At 41.0% G+C, this 18,846-nt stretch overlaps 1 protein-coding gene across 4 annotated transcripts in view; it reads right to left on the reverse strand.

Annotated features, from left to right (window-relative positions):
- The window catches only part of ect2 (epithelial cell transforming 2), a 69,027-nt gene that overhangs the window by 36,172 nt on the left and 14,009 nt on the right, over positions 1 to 18,846 (reverse strand). For all 4 annotated transcript variants that reach the window (XM_063045785.1, XM_063045784.1, XM_063045787.1 and 1 more), the window contains 8 exons: positions 12,794 to 12,924; positions 12,130 to 12,242; positions 11,599 to 11,661; positions 11,294 to 11,510; positions 7,764 to 7,900; positions 4,266 to 4,385; positions 2,024 to 2,092; positions 751 to 861 (listed from right to left, as the gene is read on the reverse strand). In XM_063045785.1, the coding sequence (XP_062901855.1) occupies positions 751 to 861; positions 2,024 to 2,092; positions 4,266 to 4,385; positions 7,764 to 7,900; positions 11,294 to 11,510; positions 11,599 to 11,661; positions 12,130 to 12,242; positions 12,794 to 12,924 (961 nt within the window). The remainder of the gene's footprint in view (positions 1 to 750; positions 862 to 2,023; positions 2,093 to 4,265; positions 4,386 to 7,763; positions 7,901 to 11,293; positions 11,511 to 11,598; positions 11,662 to 12,129; positions 12,243 to 12,793; positions 12,925 to 18,846) is intronic.

The following is an 18,846-nucleotide window of genomic DNA, read 5'->3' on the forward strand; positions in this document are numbered from 1 at the left end:
CTGAAGCTCTTGATAATGTCCGCATGCTTTTATGCATTGAGTTGCTGTGACACGACTGGCTGATAAGATATTTGAACATACAGGTGTACCTAATAAAGTGGCCACTGAGTGTAGCTACTCACCACCCTGAAAAAGTTGTCCCAGGTCACTTCTTAATCTGTCCCCATCCACCTTAAATCTAGAGCTCCTAGTCTAGAATCCCTATACTAGGGGAGAAGAAACCATTACTGTTCTCCTTATATATACACATCTCTTATATTTCTATTTGATCACTATTCGTCATCCTACTTCCCAAGAAATAAAGACCTAGCCTTGCCAACCTCTCCCTATAATCCAGGCCTTCTAGTCCCAGCATCTTCCTCACAAATCTTTTATGCACTCTTTCCAGTTTAACTACTGGAAACAGGACACAGTACTCTCAGTGCTATCTCATCAATGACTTTTACAATGGCAACATAATGTCACAACACATACTCCATACCATTCAAGTTTATTAAATGTCCTTTGCACCACCAATGTAATGTCACAAACTACCTACTTTCCTCCCAGGTTCCTTTGTTCCATTACATTCCCTGGTGCTCTACTATTCCTACATTGGTTTGGCTTTGCAAAGTGCATCACCTCACACTTTATCTGTATTGAAATCCATTTTCCACTCCTCAACCTACTTCCCTAACTAATGAAGATTTCCCCCATCATCTACAATCTTCTTCATTGGCAAAGATCTAACATTGTTTCAATAAAACCTACCTTCAAGAAAGCATGAAATCTTGGTTTTTGTTTCGCACACTTCCCAATAGTATCCTTACTCATTTCAAAAAAGTTTACGAATGGTGGATAAGTCTTCAACAAGTCCTTAGACTAAAAGAAAGAATTCAATTGTTTTCCATTCTATCATTTATATGTCACTCTACTGTTTCCACAAGCAGTCAGATACTCTCAAAGACCATTTGAGAGTTGTGTCATTAAAACACTGTACACTTACAGAACGATCGAAATCTCTAGAGGTTTTTAGGCCAATGAATCATTGAGCGTTTAATGAACGTTTTGTAAACACAGAATATATCAGTACACCTTCATGAGAAAAATTTCAGAACACTAAAAATGTTCACCAAAACATCTACTTACACTGTTGAACGTTTTAAGAAAAACCTAATAGCTTTATATTACCTTGGATATCAATAGATTTTTGCCCCATCCTAGTTTACATGATAACAAAGCTTTTTACAATTCCATCAATAAATAATGATTTTTTTAAAAACTTGGACAAGAATATTGTGTTCTAAAAATGCATATGGTAGCAATGAAGGGAGTACTTTAGTAATGTTTAATCTTTTTTTAAATTGAATTAAAATGGAAATCCAATTCTGAGTGTAAAGCTATAAATCAAATTACTTCAAGGTATCAGAAACAAAAAATGAAGGTAGATTCCCAAAACTTAAATAAAAATGATTTTTTTTTCAGTACATATGAAAAACATCCTCCTTTTCCCCACCAAGTATAGGTCCTCTCCTGGGTAATAAGCACCCAACTTGCGTACTGCCCATAAACATGAGCAAGCATTTAAGAAACCAAAAGGATGTATTTGGCAACTATTAGGGGCTGAAGGTACCTACTTTCCCAGCTTGCAGCTGCATTTCTGATTTGTGAACTATCTGGTTTACAGTTTGCAGAAACAGAACCCCGCTGTAATCTGGAGAGAACTTGCATCCCACAAGCTGTCATTTGCCACAATGAGGAGGAAGGGGAGGCTTACTAACTAATAACTCATTGGATATTAACTACACCAAGTCTGATCCCATCTTAATCTGACAACTGGAATTTGGTCTGAACTCTAAGTATTGTCATCTCTGGAATATTGACTTACCCCTTCGCATCCCACCACCCAGTATAACAATCCTCACTAAATACAGCAACAGAAGAATTAAAACAGATTTCTTGTGACAGCTGGTGTCAGAGGACCTGCACCTACTACATTTCAGAGATAAATGAAGGTTGCTTTAAAAAGGACTTCAATACTTACATAATTTTGGATTATACCACCTATACTGTGGTTTTCGGACCAGTTCAGAATAATTTCTTCGAGATCGGACTATGAGGAAAATAACAAGTTACTGTAAGTTCAGAATCATGTTTAATATCATTGGCAAATGCCCTGAAATTTGTTTTGCAGCAGCAGTACAGTGCAATAAAGAGTAATTAAAGTGTTCATGGGCTCCTTGTCCATTCAGAAATCTGACGGCAAAGGGGAAGCGGCTGCTCATGAAACATGGAGTGTCTCAAGACTCCTGTACCACCTCCACCTTAATGGTAGCAATGAGAAGAAGGCATGTCTTGAGTGATGGGGGTCCTTAATGATGGATGCCACCTTTTTGAAGGCATTGCCATTTGAAGGTGTCTTGATACTGGGGAGGATAGTGCCCGTGATGGAGTTGGCTGAGTTTACAACTTGCTGCAACCTTTTCTGATCCTGTGCAGTGGAAATTTGCAAGTGTCTTTGGTAATATACCAATCATCCTCAAACTCCTAATGAAATATAGCTGCTTTTGTGCTTTCTTTGTGATTGCATCAATGTTGGGCTGAGGATTGATCCTCGGAGATGTTGACACCCAGGAATTTGAAACTGTTCACATTTTCCACTTCCAATTCCTTGATGAGGGCTGGTGTGCTTCCTCGACTTACCCTCCCTGAAGTCCACAATCAATTCTTTGGTCTTAATGATGTTGAGTACAAGGTTGTTGCTGTAACACCAATCAGCTAACCTATCTCGTCCCTGTATGCCTCCTCATCAGTACCTGAAATTCTGTCAACAAGAATTGTGTTGTCAGCAGAATATAGATGGTGTTTGAGCTATGCCTAGCCACACAGTTGTGGGTGTAGAAAGAGTAGAGCGGCGTGCTAAGCATGCATTCTTGAATTGCATTTGTCTTGATTGTCAGCGAGAATGTCTTATTTCCAATCTACATTCACTGTGGTCTCCTGATGAAATCAAGAATCCAGTTGCAGATGGAGACCCAGGTTTTGGAGTTTGTTGATTACAACTGAAGGTACAACTGTAATCAATAAACAGCAGCTTGATTTAAATGTTGCTAATGTCCAGGAGATCCACGCCGAGTAGAGAACCGAGACTACATCTGCTGTAGACCCGTCGCAGATTGGCAAAATGCAATGGATCCAGGTGCAAGAGTTGATTCTGGCCATGACCACCCTCTCAAAGCATTTCATCACAGTAGACACAAGTGTCACCAAGTAATGGTCTTTGAGGCAGCTCACCCTGCTCTTCTTGGGCACTAGTATGATTGGCACCCATTTGAAGCAGGTGGGAAACTCCGACTGCAGCAGTGAGAGGTTGAAGATGTCCTTGAACACTCCAGAAAGTTGGCTGGCACAGGTTTTCAGAATCCTTCCAGGTACATCATCAGGGCCTGACACCTTCCGAGAGGTTCTCCTCTTGAAAGATGTTCCGACATCGGCCTCCAAGACAGAGGATTTGCATCGATATAGCTTTATTTTCTATTTCAAAGCATGCATAAAAGACCTTGAGCTCATCTGGTAGTGAAACATCACCATCATTCTGTTAGGCTCCACTTTGTCAGAAGTAATGTCCTACAAATCCTTCCAGAGCATCCAATTCTGTCCCTAACTTCAATCAGAATTGTTTTGCATTTTTTTGCTCTTAAGATAGCTTCTGTAGGTCATACCAGTACTTCTTGTATAGTTCTGGATCACCAGTCTTGAATACCACAGGCCTAGTGCTCTGCAGACTACAAAATCTCTGGTTCATCCACAGCTTTTGATTTGAGCATTCCAGTATGTTCTCAAAGGCACAATTGTATTAAATAACAATATAAGTTGTTATATTAAGTACCCCACAGGTCATCATATTTCCCTAAAATAAGATGTTGCCCTGCAACATTAAAGTGTACAAGTATACCTTGTCACTACGTAGAATAGATGTATGTATTATACAGTTGAAGAGATAAAGTTTTGATTTGAATAAAATTGTCTCCATGTTCACTTCTGTATACTGCATCCATTTGTACTTCTGTACATTCCCCCAAACATCAAAAATTTAACTGTAAGCAGTCCACATCTTTAAAATTTCCCTACAGTCTATTGCATTCCATCAATATTTGAACTTGTATCTAAAATCATCCAATAATTTCAGTCCCACAGTATACAAAAGACTAATCATTCAATGTTCACAGTGACTAATGCACTTCTATTCCAATACGCTCACTATATCTAATATTAAATATGCTTACCTTAATTTTTCTATGCACATCCAAAATATCTGGAATACTGCCAAAAATTGTTTTTATTTCTTCTTGTGCAAGAATAGGCCCTCCAAGTTGACCCTCCTTCTCTAATGGAACCTTAAATAACTGAATGCATTTCAATATGATTAACAATAACTAAAATTTAGAATGAATAAAATTTAAATACATACATATTCACACATGGAATTTGGGTCAAGAAGCTAATAATTATAGTTATATTAATAACAATGAATAATTATGATGCAGCCTCATCATTGCTTTACTGAACAATAAGCAGATCAGAATATAGTTTCACAGACACTAATTACAGCACTTCTGAGCACGTGGCTGCCTTTCATTCAATTTTCCATCTCACTCCTATGTTAACTCTGCCTAGTGTTCCAATATAGCAACAAAAAATGTAGTAATCTTTCCGAAGGACATTTAAGTCTTCAGGATTGAGCTCACCATTTCAGAAAATGCATTTTCAGCACTTGTATTTAATTTCAGATCTTCAAAAACTACATTATGTTCCTTTGCTATGTAAAGCATCTTATACTATCAATGCACAGCAAGTCAGAAAATGGTAATAGCTTTTTCTATCAAGCCCAGCACCCATATGGAATTGTGCACCATGTAATTCACATCACTGGATATGAATTTTCTCCACCCAGTGCTTTTATTAGAAATGTTACCACTTAATTGGGAGAGGTTACATCTACTTTTGCTCCCTTTTATTTCTTAAACAGACCATGCTAAACAATAGATTTTATTGAGAGTTAAAAGTCAATCCAGCTCCATCCCATCAACTGACAGTATTATCAAAGTCGGCGGATAGACAAAGGAGAGGCAGTGGATGTTGTCTATTTGGATTTTCAGAAGGCCTTTAACAAGGTGTCGCATATGAGGCTGCTTAACAATATAAGAGCCCATGATATCCATGTTACTCGCAAGGATAGAAGAAAGAAGCACGAAAGCAAAGGGTGGAAATAAAGAGGGCCTTTTCTGGCTGGCTGTCAGTGACTTATGCCGTAGTGGTCAGAATTGATGCTTTTGTGTCCAAGTTTGGGAACTATACAAAGATAGGTGCAGGAGCAAGTAGTGTTGAAGAAGCAGAGTCTGCAGAAAGACTTAGATCGGGGAATGCGCAAAGAACTGGCAGATAGAATAGAGTAGTGAAGTGCATGGTTGTGCACTCTGGCAGAAGGAATAAAGGCATGGACAATTTTCTAAATGGGCAGTCCTCGTGCAGGATTCTGTAAAAGTTAACTTGTAGGTTGAGGTGGTGGTGAGAAAGGCAAATCAATGTTAGTAATCATTTTGTGAGGACTAGAATATAAAAACAAGTATGTAATGCTCAGGCTTTATGAAGCATTGGTCAGACCACACCTGGAGTCCTGACGAAGGGTCTCGGCCCGAAATGTTGACTGTACCTCTTCCTAGAGATGCTGCCTGGCCTGCTGCGTTCACCAGCAACTTTGATGTGTGTTGCTTGAATTTCCAGCATCTGCAGAATTCCTCGTGTTTACCTGGAGTATCGTGAGCAGTTTTGGGCCCCTTATCTACAAAGTTGTGCTGGCATTGGAGTGTCCTGTGGAGGTTCATGCGAATTATCCCACAAATGACAGGGTTAGCATACGAGGAGCATTTGATGGCTCTGTGCCTGTACTGGCTGGGGTTCAGAAGAATGAGAGGGGAATCTCACTGAAAACCATTGAATATTGAGAGGTCTAGATAGAGTAGATGTGGAGAGGAGGTTTCCTGTAGTGGGGGGAGGCTAGGACCAGAAGGCACAGCCTCAAAATTGAGGGCCATCCATTTAGAACAAAGATGAGAAAGTTTCGGGGAAGAGGTTGATGATTCTGTAGAATTAATTGCCACAGACAGCTGGGTATATTTAATGTGGAGGATGATAGGCTCTTGATTAATTAAAGTTTCAAAGGTTACTGGGGAAATACAGGAAAATGTGTTTGAAAGGTATATTAAAAAAAAGCAGCCATGATGGAATGGCAGAACAGACCTGATGGGCAAAGTGGCCTAATTCTGCTCCCAAGTCTTCTGGTTCAATAGATTAAATAATGATCTGCTTTATCTTTATATTTTATCTTGACTGATCTCATTTCCTTTCCAGTCATTTCTCCCCTTGCACTTTTGTCCTCATTTTTTCTGACCATTCATCCTTTGACAGGCCTTCCTCCCCTTTCCCTTCACAGTAAAATCTTATTTCTAACTTCCAGTTTGATGGATTTAGACTTTAAAATGAAAACTACTCAATGTTATTCAGAATATTTCCAGCATTATTTTTAAATGTAGTATTTCAGTCTAATTGAAAAATGTACTTTAAAGCCACTTTTGTCTCTACAAACAAGCTTATTACTTAAACATCCCTTTGAATACTAAGTTTAGCAGACCTTAATTTATGCCTGCCTTGAATTCAGAACCTGCTTCACAGTAATCCTAGGAGCAAATAAAATGCCATTAAAAACTGGCAAGTGTTTAGGAAAAACAACAATTCAAGCAGCAAAGGAAAATACAAAACACAAAATGCTGGAGGAACATTGCAGGCCAGGCAACAGCTGTGTAAAAGTAAACAGTCGACGTTTTGGGCCAAAACCCTTTGAGCCCTGATAAAGGGTCTCAGCCCAAAATGTCAACTGCTTACTCTTCTCCATAGATACTGTCCGGCCTGCTGAGTTCCTCCAGCATCTTGTGTGTGTTGCTTGGATTTCCAGCATCTACAGATTCTCTCGTTTGTGGAAGGAAAGTACAATGAAATGTTTAAACCATACTTATTGACCATGACATTTAAATAAATAATTTATATGGTGACTGTTGGATTGCAGGGCAACAGCTGGCAGTTTGAGCACAGGTGTTGAAACAATAATTATGCAACTCATTTTAAATTTTGCTAGCTGGAGAATTGCAATTTTAGTGAGGACACCAAAGCACTCCCACAATTCTGATATGGGGTCCTCTTTGCCCAAACTGCTATAGAAGCAGATGTCTCAGGGTATACTCAAATCTAAACTGAAGCATCAAATAGAATACATGCTCAGTCCTTGCACTACAGATGCCCTAATTCAAATCGAGAGGACTACCATTAACCATGGATTTCAACTTCGATCATTTTTGGTTATTCTGAGCACCAAAAGGCAGTTTCAAATTTCAGAGAAATCAAGTTCTGCGACTGACAATGGTCTTCAGATGAGGTACGGAAACAATGCTAGCATTCTGCCAGAAGTCAATATGTCTGATACCTTTCATATCAGATTAAAAAATGTATATCCTCCTTGATTCACAGAGCCTGAAATCTAACTTATTTACACTGCCTTAAGTTATGTATGGTATTACGGGCCAGTAATATCTAAGTAATGTGCAGCAAAGCAAAATTGTGCTCCAAGGCATTATATGATACTGCAAACCCAAGCAGAAGGTGAGACAACCTTTTGGTATTACCTCAGAGGCATTTTACTCTAAGCATAAATTGATGTACTGTAAACCTACCTGAATTATTGTAGTTAAAATATCTACATAATTGCTTTCTGTCTGGTATAGCTCCATTGCAACTTGCCACCGTGCAGACGGCTTTGTAGGAACAGCTGCATAACATTTTGATGTTTTAATGTTAGACTTGGGAGTTTCTACAGAAAGGGGAACAGAAGGGTCTTTAAATCTGTTTATCGTCAAACACTTGCAAATTGACAATCATGTAGTTTCCTTATAAAAAGCCGATAAATAGGAATTTCACTTGTCTAAACATGAGCTTAAATTTAAACATGACCTTGGATTGAGTAATAAAATAGTAATGAACATTAACAAAGGCTTTAAAATACTTAATTCAATAAGATTTGTTTTCTTTAATATGTACAGATATTATGAGAGATCGCTATAAAAACATTTTTTAAATGGTGACACCTACATTTGAGAATATTTGTACCTTCAGTAAAACGTGCACTGAATTCCCAAAAGGTAAAGCTTCGAGTTTTTGCGCATTCCGATACAGAGGACATTTTTATATCCTCCACTGAAAGCACAGTTTCATAGATGGTATTTTGTTGTAATTTGTCATTACTACTTTTCACAAAGTTTTGCTGCATTTGATCATGAGGTAACATCTCCAATTCTTGATATTCTGATTCAAACATATTGGAAAATGCACCACAATTGCAATTCAGCAATTTGCTAATATTTCCATCTTTATTTGTACTGTCACATATTGGAAACCTTGTCTCCTGGTCAAATAAACCAACATCCACAATTTTGGTAGAGCCACTCTGTTGATACGCTGTAAATCTACTACCAGTCACTTGTGATGGGCAAGTAGCTTTCCTAAAGTTTGCTATATTATCCTTTGAATTATTCTTCTGAGGCAAAGCTTTGATACCTTTTTCTGTAATGGAAAAGGATGTATCTCTCTCAATAATTGTGCTTTTGCAAAATACATTTCGCTCAGTTACTCCTGGAAATTCTCCAAAACACTGACTTTGAGGAAAGGTGTCTCCTGTTCCGGTTTCATTTCTAATCCCAGATGCATCTTCAAACTCAAAAACTAATTTTACCTCTGGATTGCTAATCGCAGAACCAACAGTGTAACACTCAGGTCTTTCTTCCCTTTGCTGAAGGAATTCTAATAATTTTTCATGCTGCTTTATTTCTGAGTTTCTATTATCAATAAGCTTGCCAGAATTTTTTCCACTCTTCTGCAGTCTCGGGGATCTCCAGATAGAGAATGGCTTGCGAATCTGCATAAACGTGCCCTGCTGTCTATCTTTTTTTCTATGCTTCTTTACTATCCTGTGCTCTGAATATTCTGAAAGAAAAATAAGCAAGTAACTGACAAATGGTACCACACTAACTTATTTCTTCCTTAACAATATATATTTCCAGTTTTAAATGCTATTAACAATGAATTCTTTCAAGTCTTCAATCAATACTTGTTGCTACTTTCTCAATAGAACTTAAATGATAAAGTAACTGAAAGGACTGACATGGGTAGAGTAATTCCAGGTACTTGGCCTCACAAAAGGCATTTAATCAAGTAAAATGCAAGAAATTTAAGCATTCAGGTTTAAAAGAGAAAGTTGATCTATGGTTATACAAATAGTAACAGGTGTCAAAGTGGTGGTTGTGATGCCTCTAGTGTGGTAGTTAGTTGGGTGGTGCGTGGCCAAGTGGTTAAGGAGTCGGTCTAGTGACCTGAAGGTCGCTAGTTCGAGCCTTAGCTGAGGCAGTGTGTTGTGTCCTTCAACAAGACACTTAACCACACATTGCTCTGCGACGACACCGGTACCAAGCTGTATGGGTCCCAGTGCCCTGTCCCTTGGACAACATCGGTGGCGTGGAGAGGGGAGACTTGCAACATTGGCAACTGCCAGTCTTCCATACAACCTTGCCCAGGCCTCAGCCATCATCGAAAATCAATGGACAGCCGAAGAAAGAAAGTGTGGTAGTGTGGTGGGTAGTGCTTGTTGCTCTCACTTTCAGCTTCCAGTGCTGGCTAGCAGTCTTGCGAAAATAAAAGCTGAATGTTTAAGTCTCTCCTGGCCAGTTCACAGCCTCTCCAACAGCAAGCCTCATGTAGTGCCTCCTCGTTAGTGGCACATTGAAACTGAATTCCTTACAGACTCGGGCTGAATTACAGAAGACAGGAAGGAGGTCTGGCCCCTGCACACATATCACACAGGCCCACCGGTGTGTGGACATGCCCTGGTGCTTGTGCACCAGATCCCCGGTTATGGGTAAATAGCCTCACTGCCTTGTGGGCAGCCTCAGGAGAGACAAAGGCTATGGGAGTAAACCCAGACAGCAAATCCAGAGTGGAGCCCCCAAGGCGGCTGGATGTCTTTGAACATCCTTCCAGCAGCTCCTGTGGTCAAGCTGGTGTCAAACGTATTGCTTCATAAGCTTTCTTTTGGACTACACTGGTGAGGCTGAAAGGGGGAGCTTGACAACTGGGCATCTCAGGATCTCCATACCTTCTGCCCCAGGCTTGTGATGATGATGATGCCAACCAACAGAAAACAAGGCATTGTGGTGCATGGATGCTTATCAGATTGGGTTAAGGGCAACATTCAGCAATTTATGTTAATAAACTGTACGTGAGTACATAGAACTTAGATTCATAATGTTAGATGATAACAAAAGCTCAAAACCATTATGAGTAATAAGAAACTGGCAAACATCAGGATAACAAAATCTAATGAAATCAGAATACATATAGCAGTAAAGCAATTCAATGCGAAATGATCTATCTATTAGTCCAATTTTTTAAAATGGTGTTGGGGTAAAGAGGTTAGAAATTCTTAATACACTTTTTTCTTCCTGAAAGAGGCAGGACCCTTATATCGTTTGGGATCTATAAAAGGGGGACAAGCAAGTTATGCTTATCCTTTCACAACCAATTCACCAGTTGCAGCAGTGAATTAATTTTGTGGCACCAATATAAAAGCCTGGGGACAATGGCACAAAGTGCAACAGGTATTGCTACTACCTCACAGCATCAGACCCAGGTTCAATCCAAAACTCCATGTGACCATGCAGATTCCCCCCCCCCATGCTCCAGTTTCCTCTTACATCCTTAAGACACTGTAGTTGGTAATCTGTTAGCAATCATAAATTTACACTATTGTGCTACAAAATAATTGTGGAAACAGGATTGGTCTGAGAGCCATCACAGACTGTTTCCTTATGATATAGAAAAAAAAAATTACTGGGGTGGTACCAGTGATTAGAAAACAGTTGTTGACCCTTTAAACAGGGAGTGTAAGAGAAGATTTAATCAAAAGATACAAAGAATAAGGTGTTCAGCAAAACAATGTGAACCTACAACAACGATAAAACAGAAACCATTTGAAGTTGATAGAAGTATTTGAAAGCAAAACCAAAATACAGGTATATGGAGAAATTGAAGAGGGCACATTGGGTCAAAAATCAGCAATCGCACAGCAGTGCCAAAGATTTTCTGTTAAGCTGTATTACTGCATTCACATTAGAGGAATAATCCTTTGAAGGAGGAAGATAAACTATCAACCCACCTCCACAAGAGTCTTGTGTATTAGAAACATCCAACAAAGATCCCAGCGAAACTGAAGCTTCTGCTGACGGCCTTTTGCATGGAGGGAAAGGCGACAAGTTATCAGTCTCTCTTGTAAACTGTGCAAGTGTATCTCGCAACCGACGTCTCTTGCGGGTGCTATTTGGTGTGCTCAATGAAAGTAAAGACACTGACGTCTTCAATGCAGGACTTCCTGACTGCAATCAGAAAATAAAATGCTTTTTTTGAGAAGATGCATCTCCAAAGATTAATGTGCACTAATGCATATTTTTAAGATTGATATACCTCTTCAAACAAGTACATGGACTCTCCAGCTCTGGCATCCATCTGTATGCTTCCCCAGAACCACTAGAGAAAAAAACAACTTTTAAAAACCACTGACACTTGAAAAGATTTCAGAAAATGTTAACAGTTATCAACATAATAGATAATTGTATGACAATTTCCAGAGAAACAATTGTTTTGAAAAATGGAACTCTAAACCGCATAATTTTAAAGTTGGGACTTAACATTTAATTATCAAAAAAAAACAAGAATTGGCTCACTTACTCTGCAGGGGACACGAACAAATGTGGAACTTTAACATAAAGGATCGTTAAAACCTTATAAAAATATCTCATGAATAAAACACCAAGAGAAAATGAGAGGTACCATTTCCATGTTCAAAAGTGGAAAGAAATAAAATAAAAAAGACCAAATGAGAAATTAAAAGTGGAACACTGTAACTTTAGATTAAGGTATCAAATCCCACAACGTTCATTTATTAAAATCTTCCATTCAGTTAACCGAGTATTTGTGTAACATGACATCTCTCACCTCCTGTTTAACGACAAAAAGATTTTTTGATGGTTCAAATGGCAGCTGTTTTACTGAATTTTCCACCACAAGATGAGTACAAGTTTCATCAACAAGACCCAAGTATCTTCCTCCTGTAAAGGATGAGTAGGTTGCAAAATTGTTTAAAACCTGCCACTGTATTGACCAATAGAATACAGTTTCTAATTTTTAAGCTGCAGCCTCACTGGAAACTTGCAGTCCAAGCACCCTCTTGCAATGCTTCATGTCTTAAGGGAGATGATGACAGAATGAGAAGGTTGGGGGGAGGGGGTGGTAGGGAAGGAGGATAGCAAGAAGGTGAAGCCTGGTAGCTAGGAAAGGTAAAGGGCTAGAGAGGTAAGAAACTGATAGGAGAGGAAGGAATCTCACAGGAGAGTAGAGTGGACCATACGAGACAGGGAAGGAGCAGGGGATCCAGGGAGAGGTGAAAGGCAGGTGAAGGGAGGCAAGGGGCCAGAGTGGGGAATACGGCGGGGAGACAGGAGAAAAAGTTAGTTTTTAAACCAGGAGTAGCTTGTACTAGATCAAAGAGTTCTGAAATAAATTGATTTCCCACCAACAACCAGGATTGTACTTAAAAAATTTAAAAGATTAGACCTGAAAACTACAATCCATACACAAAGCTGTAATATTGACTACAAACCTTGCATTTCAGTCATTTCTTCCATACTTCTGAGTTCTTCATTTGAAAATCCCAAAAACGTTAGGACACAGTCTTGAAATGGAGGGACTTTAAATTCATTTCGAAAACCTTCTTCAGCAACATGGAAATCACTATGGGATAAAACTTAACGGTTAATCCTGTACAATGATCTTTAATTCATAAATCATTTTGACATGGAACTACTGTATATCATTGCTCTTTCATCAATGGGATCACGTCCCAGAATTCCCCATCCTTTGTTAGTTTCACCAAAAAGTCTGCAACACTTTAAGGGACATCTCACCTCACCCTCAAGAGCAAGTAAAGATTTGAGAATAATTAATGGTGTTGCCAGAGTCACCCACAACCTGAAGACAGAAATGTCACTAGCCCATTCACATTTAATATCATCCATTGCCCAGGATCCCTTGGATCTGGCCTAAACAAGTGCAAGTTGCAAGTTTAGTACTTGTGGGCACAGCGTACACCTAATACGCTGATCTTGCTCATTTAGTGTTTCTTCATGTCTTTTCCAAAAAAGCATCCACTCAAATTTGATCTTTCAACTCTTGAATTGTGCCGTTTTGGCATGATATCTAAAACTCTGACAAACTCCTATAGGTGCACATTGGAGAGTATCCTGAGTAGTTGCATCACAGCCAGGTATGAAAACACTAATGTCCAAGAATGGAAAAGTCTCCAAAAAGTGGTAGATACAGCCCACTCCAGCACAGGCAAAGCTCTCCCCACCATTCAGTACATCTACAAGAAGCAATGCCACAGGAAAGCAGCAACCATCAAGGATTCCCACCTTCCAAGGACATGCTGTCTTCTTGCTACTGCCACTGGGAAGGAGATACAGGAGCCTCAATTCTGAAATGATTCCATAACCTACTTTCAAGACTTTACAACTCATTCTCAGTATTATTTATTTGTACAGTTGCCTTCTTTTGCACATTGGTTGTCGGTCTTTCTGTAGTTTTTCATTGATTATGTATTTTTCTTTGTTCTACTGCGAATGTCTGCAAAAAAATAAATTCATATATCGTATCTTGATAATAAATATGCTTTAAACTTTGAATTCCTCTAACATTGACTACAGAGGTGGTCTAACCTACATTAAGAACTGTGTTAAAGCAATGTGAAAGCAAACAAGTTTTAAATGAGTAATAGATGTCAAATGTTTCTGCAATGAAGAATACAATCTCAGGTGCATTATCACAAACAAGAGAAAATCTGCAGGTGCTGGAAATTGAGCAACACACACAAAATGCTGGAGGAACTCAGCAGGCTAGACAGCATCTATGGAAAAAACTACAGTAGACGTTTCGGGCCAAAACCCACTCAGCAGGGCTGGAGGAAAAAAAGCTGAGGAGTCGATCTGAAGTGGGGAGAGGGAGGGAAAAACATTAGGTGAAAGGTGAAACTTGTATGGAAGGGATGAAGCTTAGAGCTAGGAAGTTGATTGGTGAAAGAGGCAGAAGACCATGAAAGAAAAAAGGTGAGGGGAGAGAGCACCAGAGAGAGGCGACAGGGGATGGGAAATGGTAAGGGGGGGGTGGGGTGGTTGGGAAAGGCATTACTGGAAGTTTGAGCAATTGTTCATGCCATCAGGTTGGAAGCTACCCAAACAGAATACAAGGTGTTGTTCTTCCAACCTAAGTATGGCCTTATCCCAACAGTGGAGGTGACCACGGATGGGCATATGTGAATGGGAAGTGGAAATAAAATGGGTAGCCACCGTGAGATCCCACCTGTTCTGGCGGACAGAGCAAAGTGATCTCCCAACCTACGTCGGGTCTCACCAATATACAAGAGGCCACACTGGGAGCACCTAACATAGTATATGACCCCAACAGACTCACAGTTGAAGTGTCGCCTCACCTGGAAGGACTGTTTGGGGCCCTGAATGGTAGTGAGGGAGGAGGTGTAGGGACAGGTGAAGCACTTGTTCCGCTTGCAAGGGTAAGTGTCAGGAGGGAGATCAGTGGGGAATGATGGACGGACAAGGGAGTTCTGTAGGGAGCGACTCTGGTATGACCCGATATGTTGACTTCCCCCCCACCCTCCCATAGATGCTGCCTGGCCTGCAGAGTTCCTCCAGCAGTGTGTGTGTGTGTGTGTGTGTGTGTGTGTGTGTGTGTGTGTGTGTGTGTGTGTGTGTGTGTGTGTGTGTGTGTTAGTTACTCAGGTGCATTTTGCCTCTTCTCTTACTTCACTCCTATTATTTTAAAGTAGGTTTGAATGAGACTAGACTAGAAATGGGTTCAAATTCAGCCAAACTAGTTGAAAATTGCTTCTAAAGAAGTAGCCTTGAAACCTCACCTGAATACTATATTAAACTAAACTTTTGATTTGTTGATTTTTCCATGTGGATGCCATTTAGAATTTTTGTTTCTACAACCAAAGTTTGTTTTATTTTTAGTGAACAGTATACTTTTGCAAGATGTGCAGAGTCTAATAATCTAATTCCATCCCACCGAATAACACAATCCAAAAGTTGTCCCAAAAATTCTAATATCACCATTCCTCTCCACACCCTTTTTCAAAATGTCCTTTCACTTAAGAAAAACTGCCATAGAGACTTATGGTGAACACCAATTTATTGTGGAGATCACTGTGAATTATTGCAGACGTCAATGCTACTTAAATTTGTATGGCCACACTCACTCCCACCAACCCAACCCACAAAATTAAACCACCCCTGCTGCTATATTAAGATATTAATGCATTTTCAGATTACACTTTATACAGGTTTCCCCTGCTATCCGAAGGTAGAGCGTTCCTATGAAACGGTTCGCAAACCGGAATGTTGTAAAGTGAATAAGCAATTACCATTTATTAATATGGGAAAAACTTCTGAGCGTTCCCAGACCCAAAAAAATAACCTACAAAATCATGCCAAATAACACATAAAACCTAAAATAACAGTAACGTATCGTAAAAGCAGGAATAATATGATAAATACACAGCCTATATAAAGTAGAAATACTTTTCTGTAGCACTATCTAGCGCAGCGAAGATCTTGCTGAAGTGCTCTCAGCAAAAACACGGCGCAAGCGCTCTCGGCAGAAACACTCTCTCCAGTAACCTTTAAGCTATGAAGCTGCCAAATCATACCAAATAACACATAAAAATAGACAGCCTATATAAAGTAGAAATAGCGTATGTACAGTGTAGGTTCACTTACCGGAATCGGGAAGACTCCAATAAATTACAGTTACGTCACAGTTAAACGCTTATACGAATAACCACCGGAAGCAACCAGCAATCGCCTCTGATCTGGGCCAACATTTACGTGCCAGGTGGCACCTAATTAATTAGCTTGTTTATTTCGGCTTTTTTCTTAAAGATGTGCTGGGTGCGTTCCGACTACCGCTGCACTCTTCGCAGTAATGTATCAGTCGGCGGCCCGGAGGTTGGGGACCACTGCTTAAACTATGAAGCTGCCCTCGCCTCAGAAACTGATCAAACCACCCATGACTACCTTTAAATTCCACTTTCATCACCATCATCCAGTGCTTTCTGTTTCTGCTTATTAAAAAGACTGACTGATTTCTCCTTAAGTATAAGAAAACTTAACGGAACACCACGCTTTGTACACCCATCAATCCACTTAAGCAATAGACTTTCCATTTTATCCATTATTGGATGTCGACTAAGAGAGACCACTTTGCTACCAGCAGAACCAACAGCAACATCGGCAGCTTTCAAAATTCTTTCTCTCTGCATATAAATAGTGCAAATGGTGGACACAGGCAAGTTCAACACGTGGACAATGTCCTTACTCCGTTCACCACGATCGAAGCGCTTAATTATGTCTAGTTTTACGCCAAGTGTAACACCCTTACGAGCTCTTTTAGGCTTTTCCGATACCTTAGAACTCATCGTGCTAACGGATGCACAAAATAAATCAAGATAAAGCACGTGTTTATCGACGTCGGCGTGTAACATCATTTACACCATCATAGCCAGATTACAAACCCAGCACCCAAGTGCCCTCATTACCTTCTCGGGTGACTTCAACCATGTTACCATGGCTAGAACACTGCCCAACTTCACACAGTATGTGAGATGTACAACCAGAGGGGAGAGGACTCTGGATCTGATGTACACTAACGTTATGGATGCATACAGCTCCTCTCCTCTCCCCCCACTGGGAAGGTCAGATCACAACCTGGTGCATCTAAAACCCTGCTACGTGCCTCTGGTGAAGAGTAAACCTGCAACCTTGAGGACAGTAAGAAAATGGTTGGAAGAGGCTTATGAGGCGCTCCAGGGTTGTTTTGAGGTGACAGACTGGCAGGTACTCTGTGAGCCACATGGAGAGGATATTGATGGGCTCACAGATTGCATCACTGATTACATCAACTTCTGTGTGGACTGCAATGTTCCGACAAGAACTGTCCTTTGTTATTCAAATAACAAGCCATGGGTGACAAAGGATATTAAGGACATCCTGAATGCTAAAAAGAGGGCGTTTAGAGGTGGAAATAGGGAGGAGCTGAGGGCAATACAGAGGGACCTGAAAGCCAGGATCAGGGAGGCTAAAGACAGCTACAGGAGGAAGCTTGAGTGGAAACTCCAGCAGAACAACATGACAGAGGTCTGGAGGGGGATGAGGACCATCACTGGGTTCCGGCAAACTAGCAACATGGGAGCTGAAGGCAGTGTGGACAGGGCCAATGAACTTAACCTGTTCTTTAACAGATTTGACAGTGTGGCCCCTGCCCATCCCCCACATGAGCCATCTGTTGTCGGCCACCAACCAACACATATTCCACTCTGCCCTCCTACCCCTCCTCACAGTCCCCCACCCTGCTCTCCTGACTATACCCCTTCCCCACACGAAACCACCACGGTGGGCTTCACAGCTGAACAGGTGAAAAGACAGCTGAAACGTCTCAACCCAAGCAAGGCTGCAGGACCGGATGGTGTCAGTACCAGGGTGCTCAAAGCCTGTGCCCCTCAGCTGTGTGGAGTACTTCACCATGTATTCAACCTGAGCCTGAGTCTCCAGAGGGTTCCTGTACTGTGGAAGACGTCCTGCCTTGTCCCTGTGCCGAAGACGCCGCGCCCCTGCGGCCTCAATGACTACACACCGGTGGGATTGACCTCCCACATCATGAAGACCCTGGAGAGACTTGTTCTGGAGCTGCTCCGGCCTATGGTCAGGCCACACTTAGATCCACTCCAGTTCGCCTACTGGCCCCGACTAGGAGTTGAGGATGCCATCATCTACCTACTGAACTGTGTCTACGCCCACTTGGACAAGCCAGCGAGCACTGTGAAGGTCATGTTTTTTGACTTCTCCAGTGCGTTCAACACCATCTGCCCTGCTCTGCTGGGGGAGAAGCTGACAGCGATGCAGGTGGATGCTTCCCTGGTGTCATGGATTCTTGATTACTTGACTGGCAGACCACAGTACATGTGCTTGCAACACTGTGCGTCCGACAGAGTGATCAACAGCACTGGGGCTGCACAGGGGACTGTCTTGTCTCCCTTTCTCTTCACCATTTACACTTCGGACATCAACAACTGCACAGAGTCTTGTCATCTTCAGAAGTTTTCGGATGACTCTGCCATTGTTGGATGCATCAGCAAGGGAGATGAGGTTGAGTACAGGGCTACGGTGGGAAACTTTGTCACATGGTGTGAGCAGAATTATCTGCAGCTTAATGTGAAAAAGGCTAAGGAGCTGGTGGTAGACCTGAGGAGTGCTAAGGTACCAGTGACCCGTTTCCATCCAGGGGGTCAGTGTGAACATGGTGGAGGATTACAAATACCTGGGGATACGAATTGACAATAAACTGGACTGGTCAAAGAACACTGAGGCTGTCTACAAGAAGGGTCAGAGCCATCTCTATTTCCTGAGGAGACTGAGGTCCTTTAACATCTGCCAGACGATGCTGAGGATGTTCTACGAGTCTGTGGTGGCCAGTGCTATCATGTTTGCTGTTGTGTGCTGGGCCAGCAGGCTGAGGGTAGCAGACACCAACAGAATCAACAAACTGATTCGCAAGGTCAGTGATGTTGTGGGGATGGAACTGGAC

Source organism: Mobula hypostoma, chromosome 4 (genome assembly GCF_963921235.1).
Source record: "Mobula hypostoma chromosome 4, sMobHyp1.1, whole genome shotgun sequence".
Lineage (NCBI taxonomy): Eukaryota > Metazoa > Chordata > Chondrichthyes > Myliobatiformes > Myliobatidae > Mobula > Mobula hypostoma.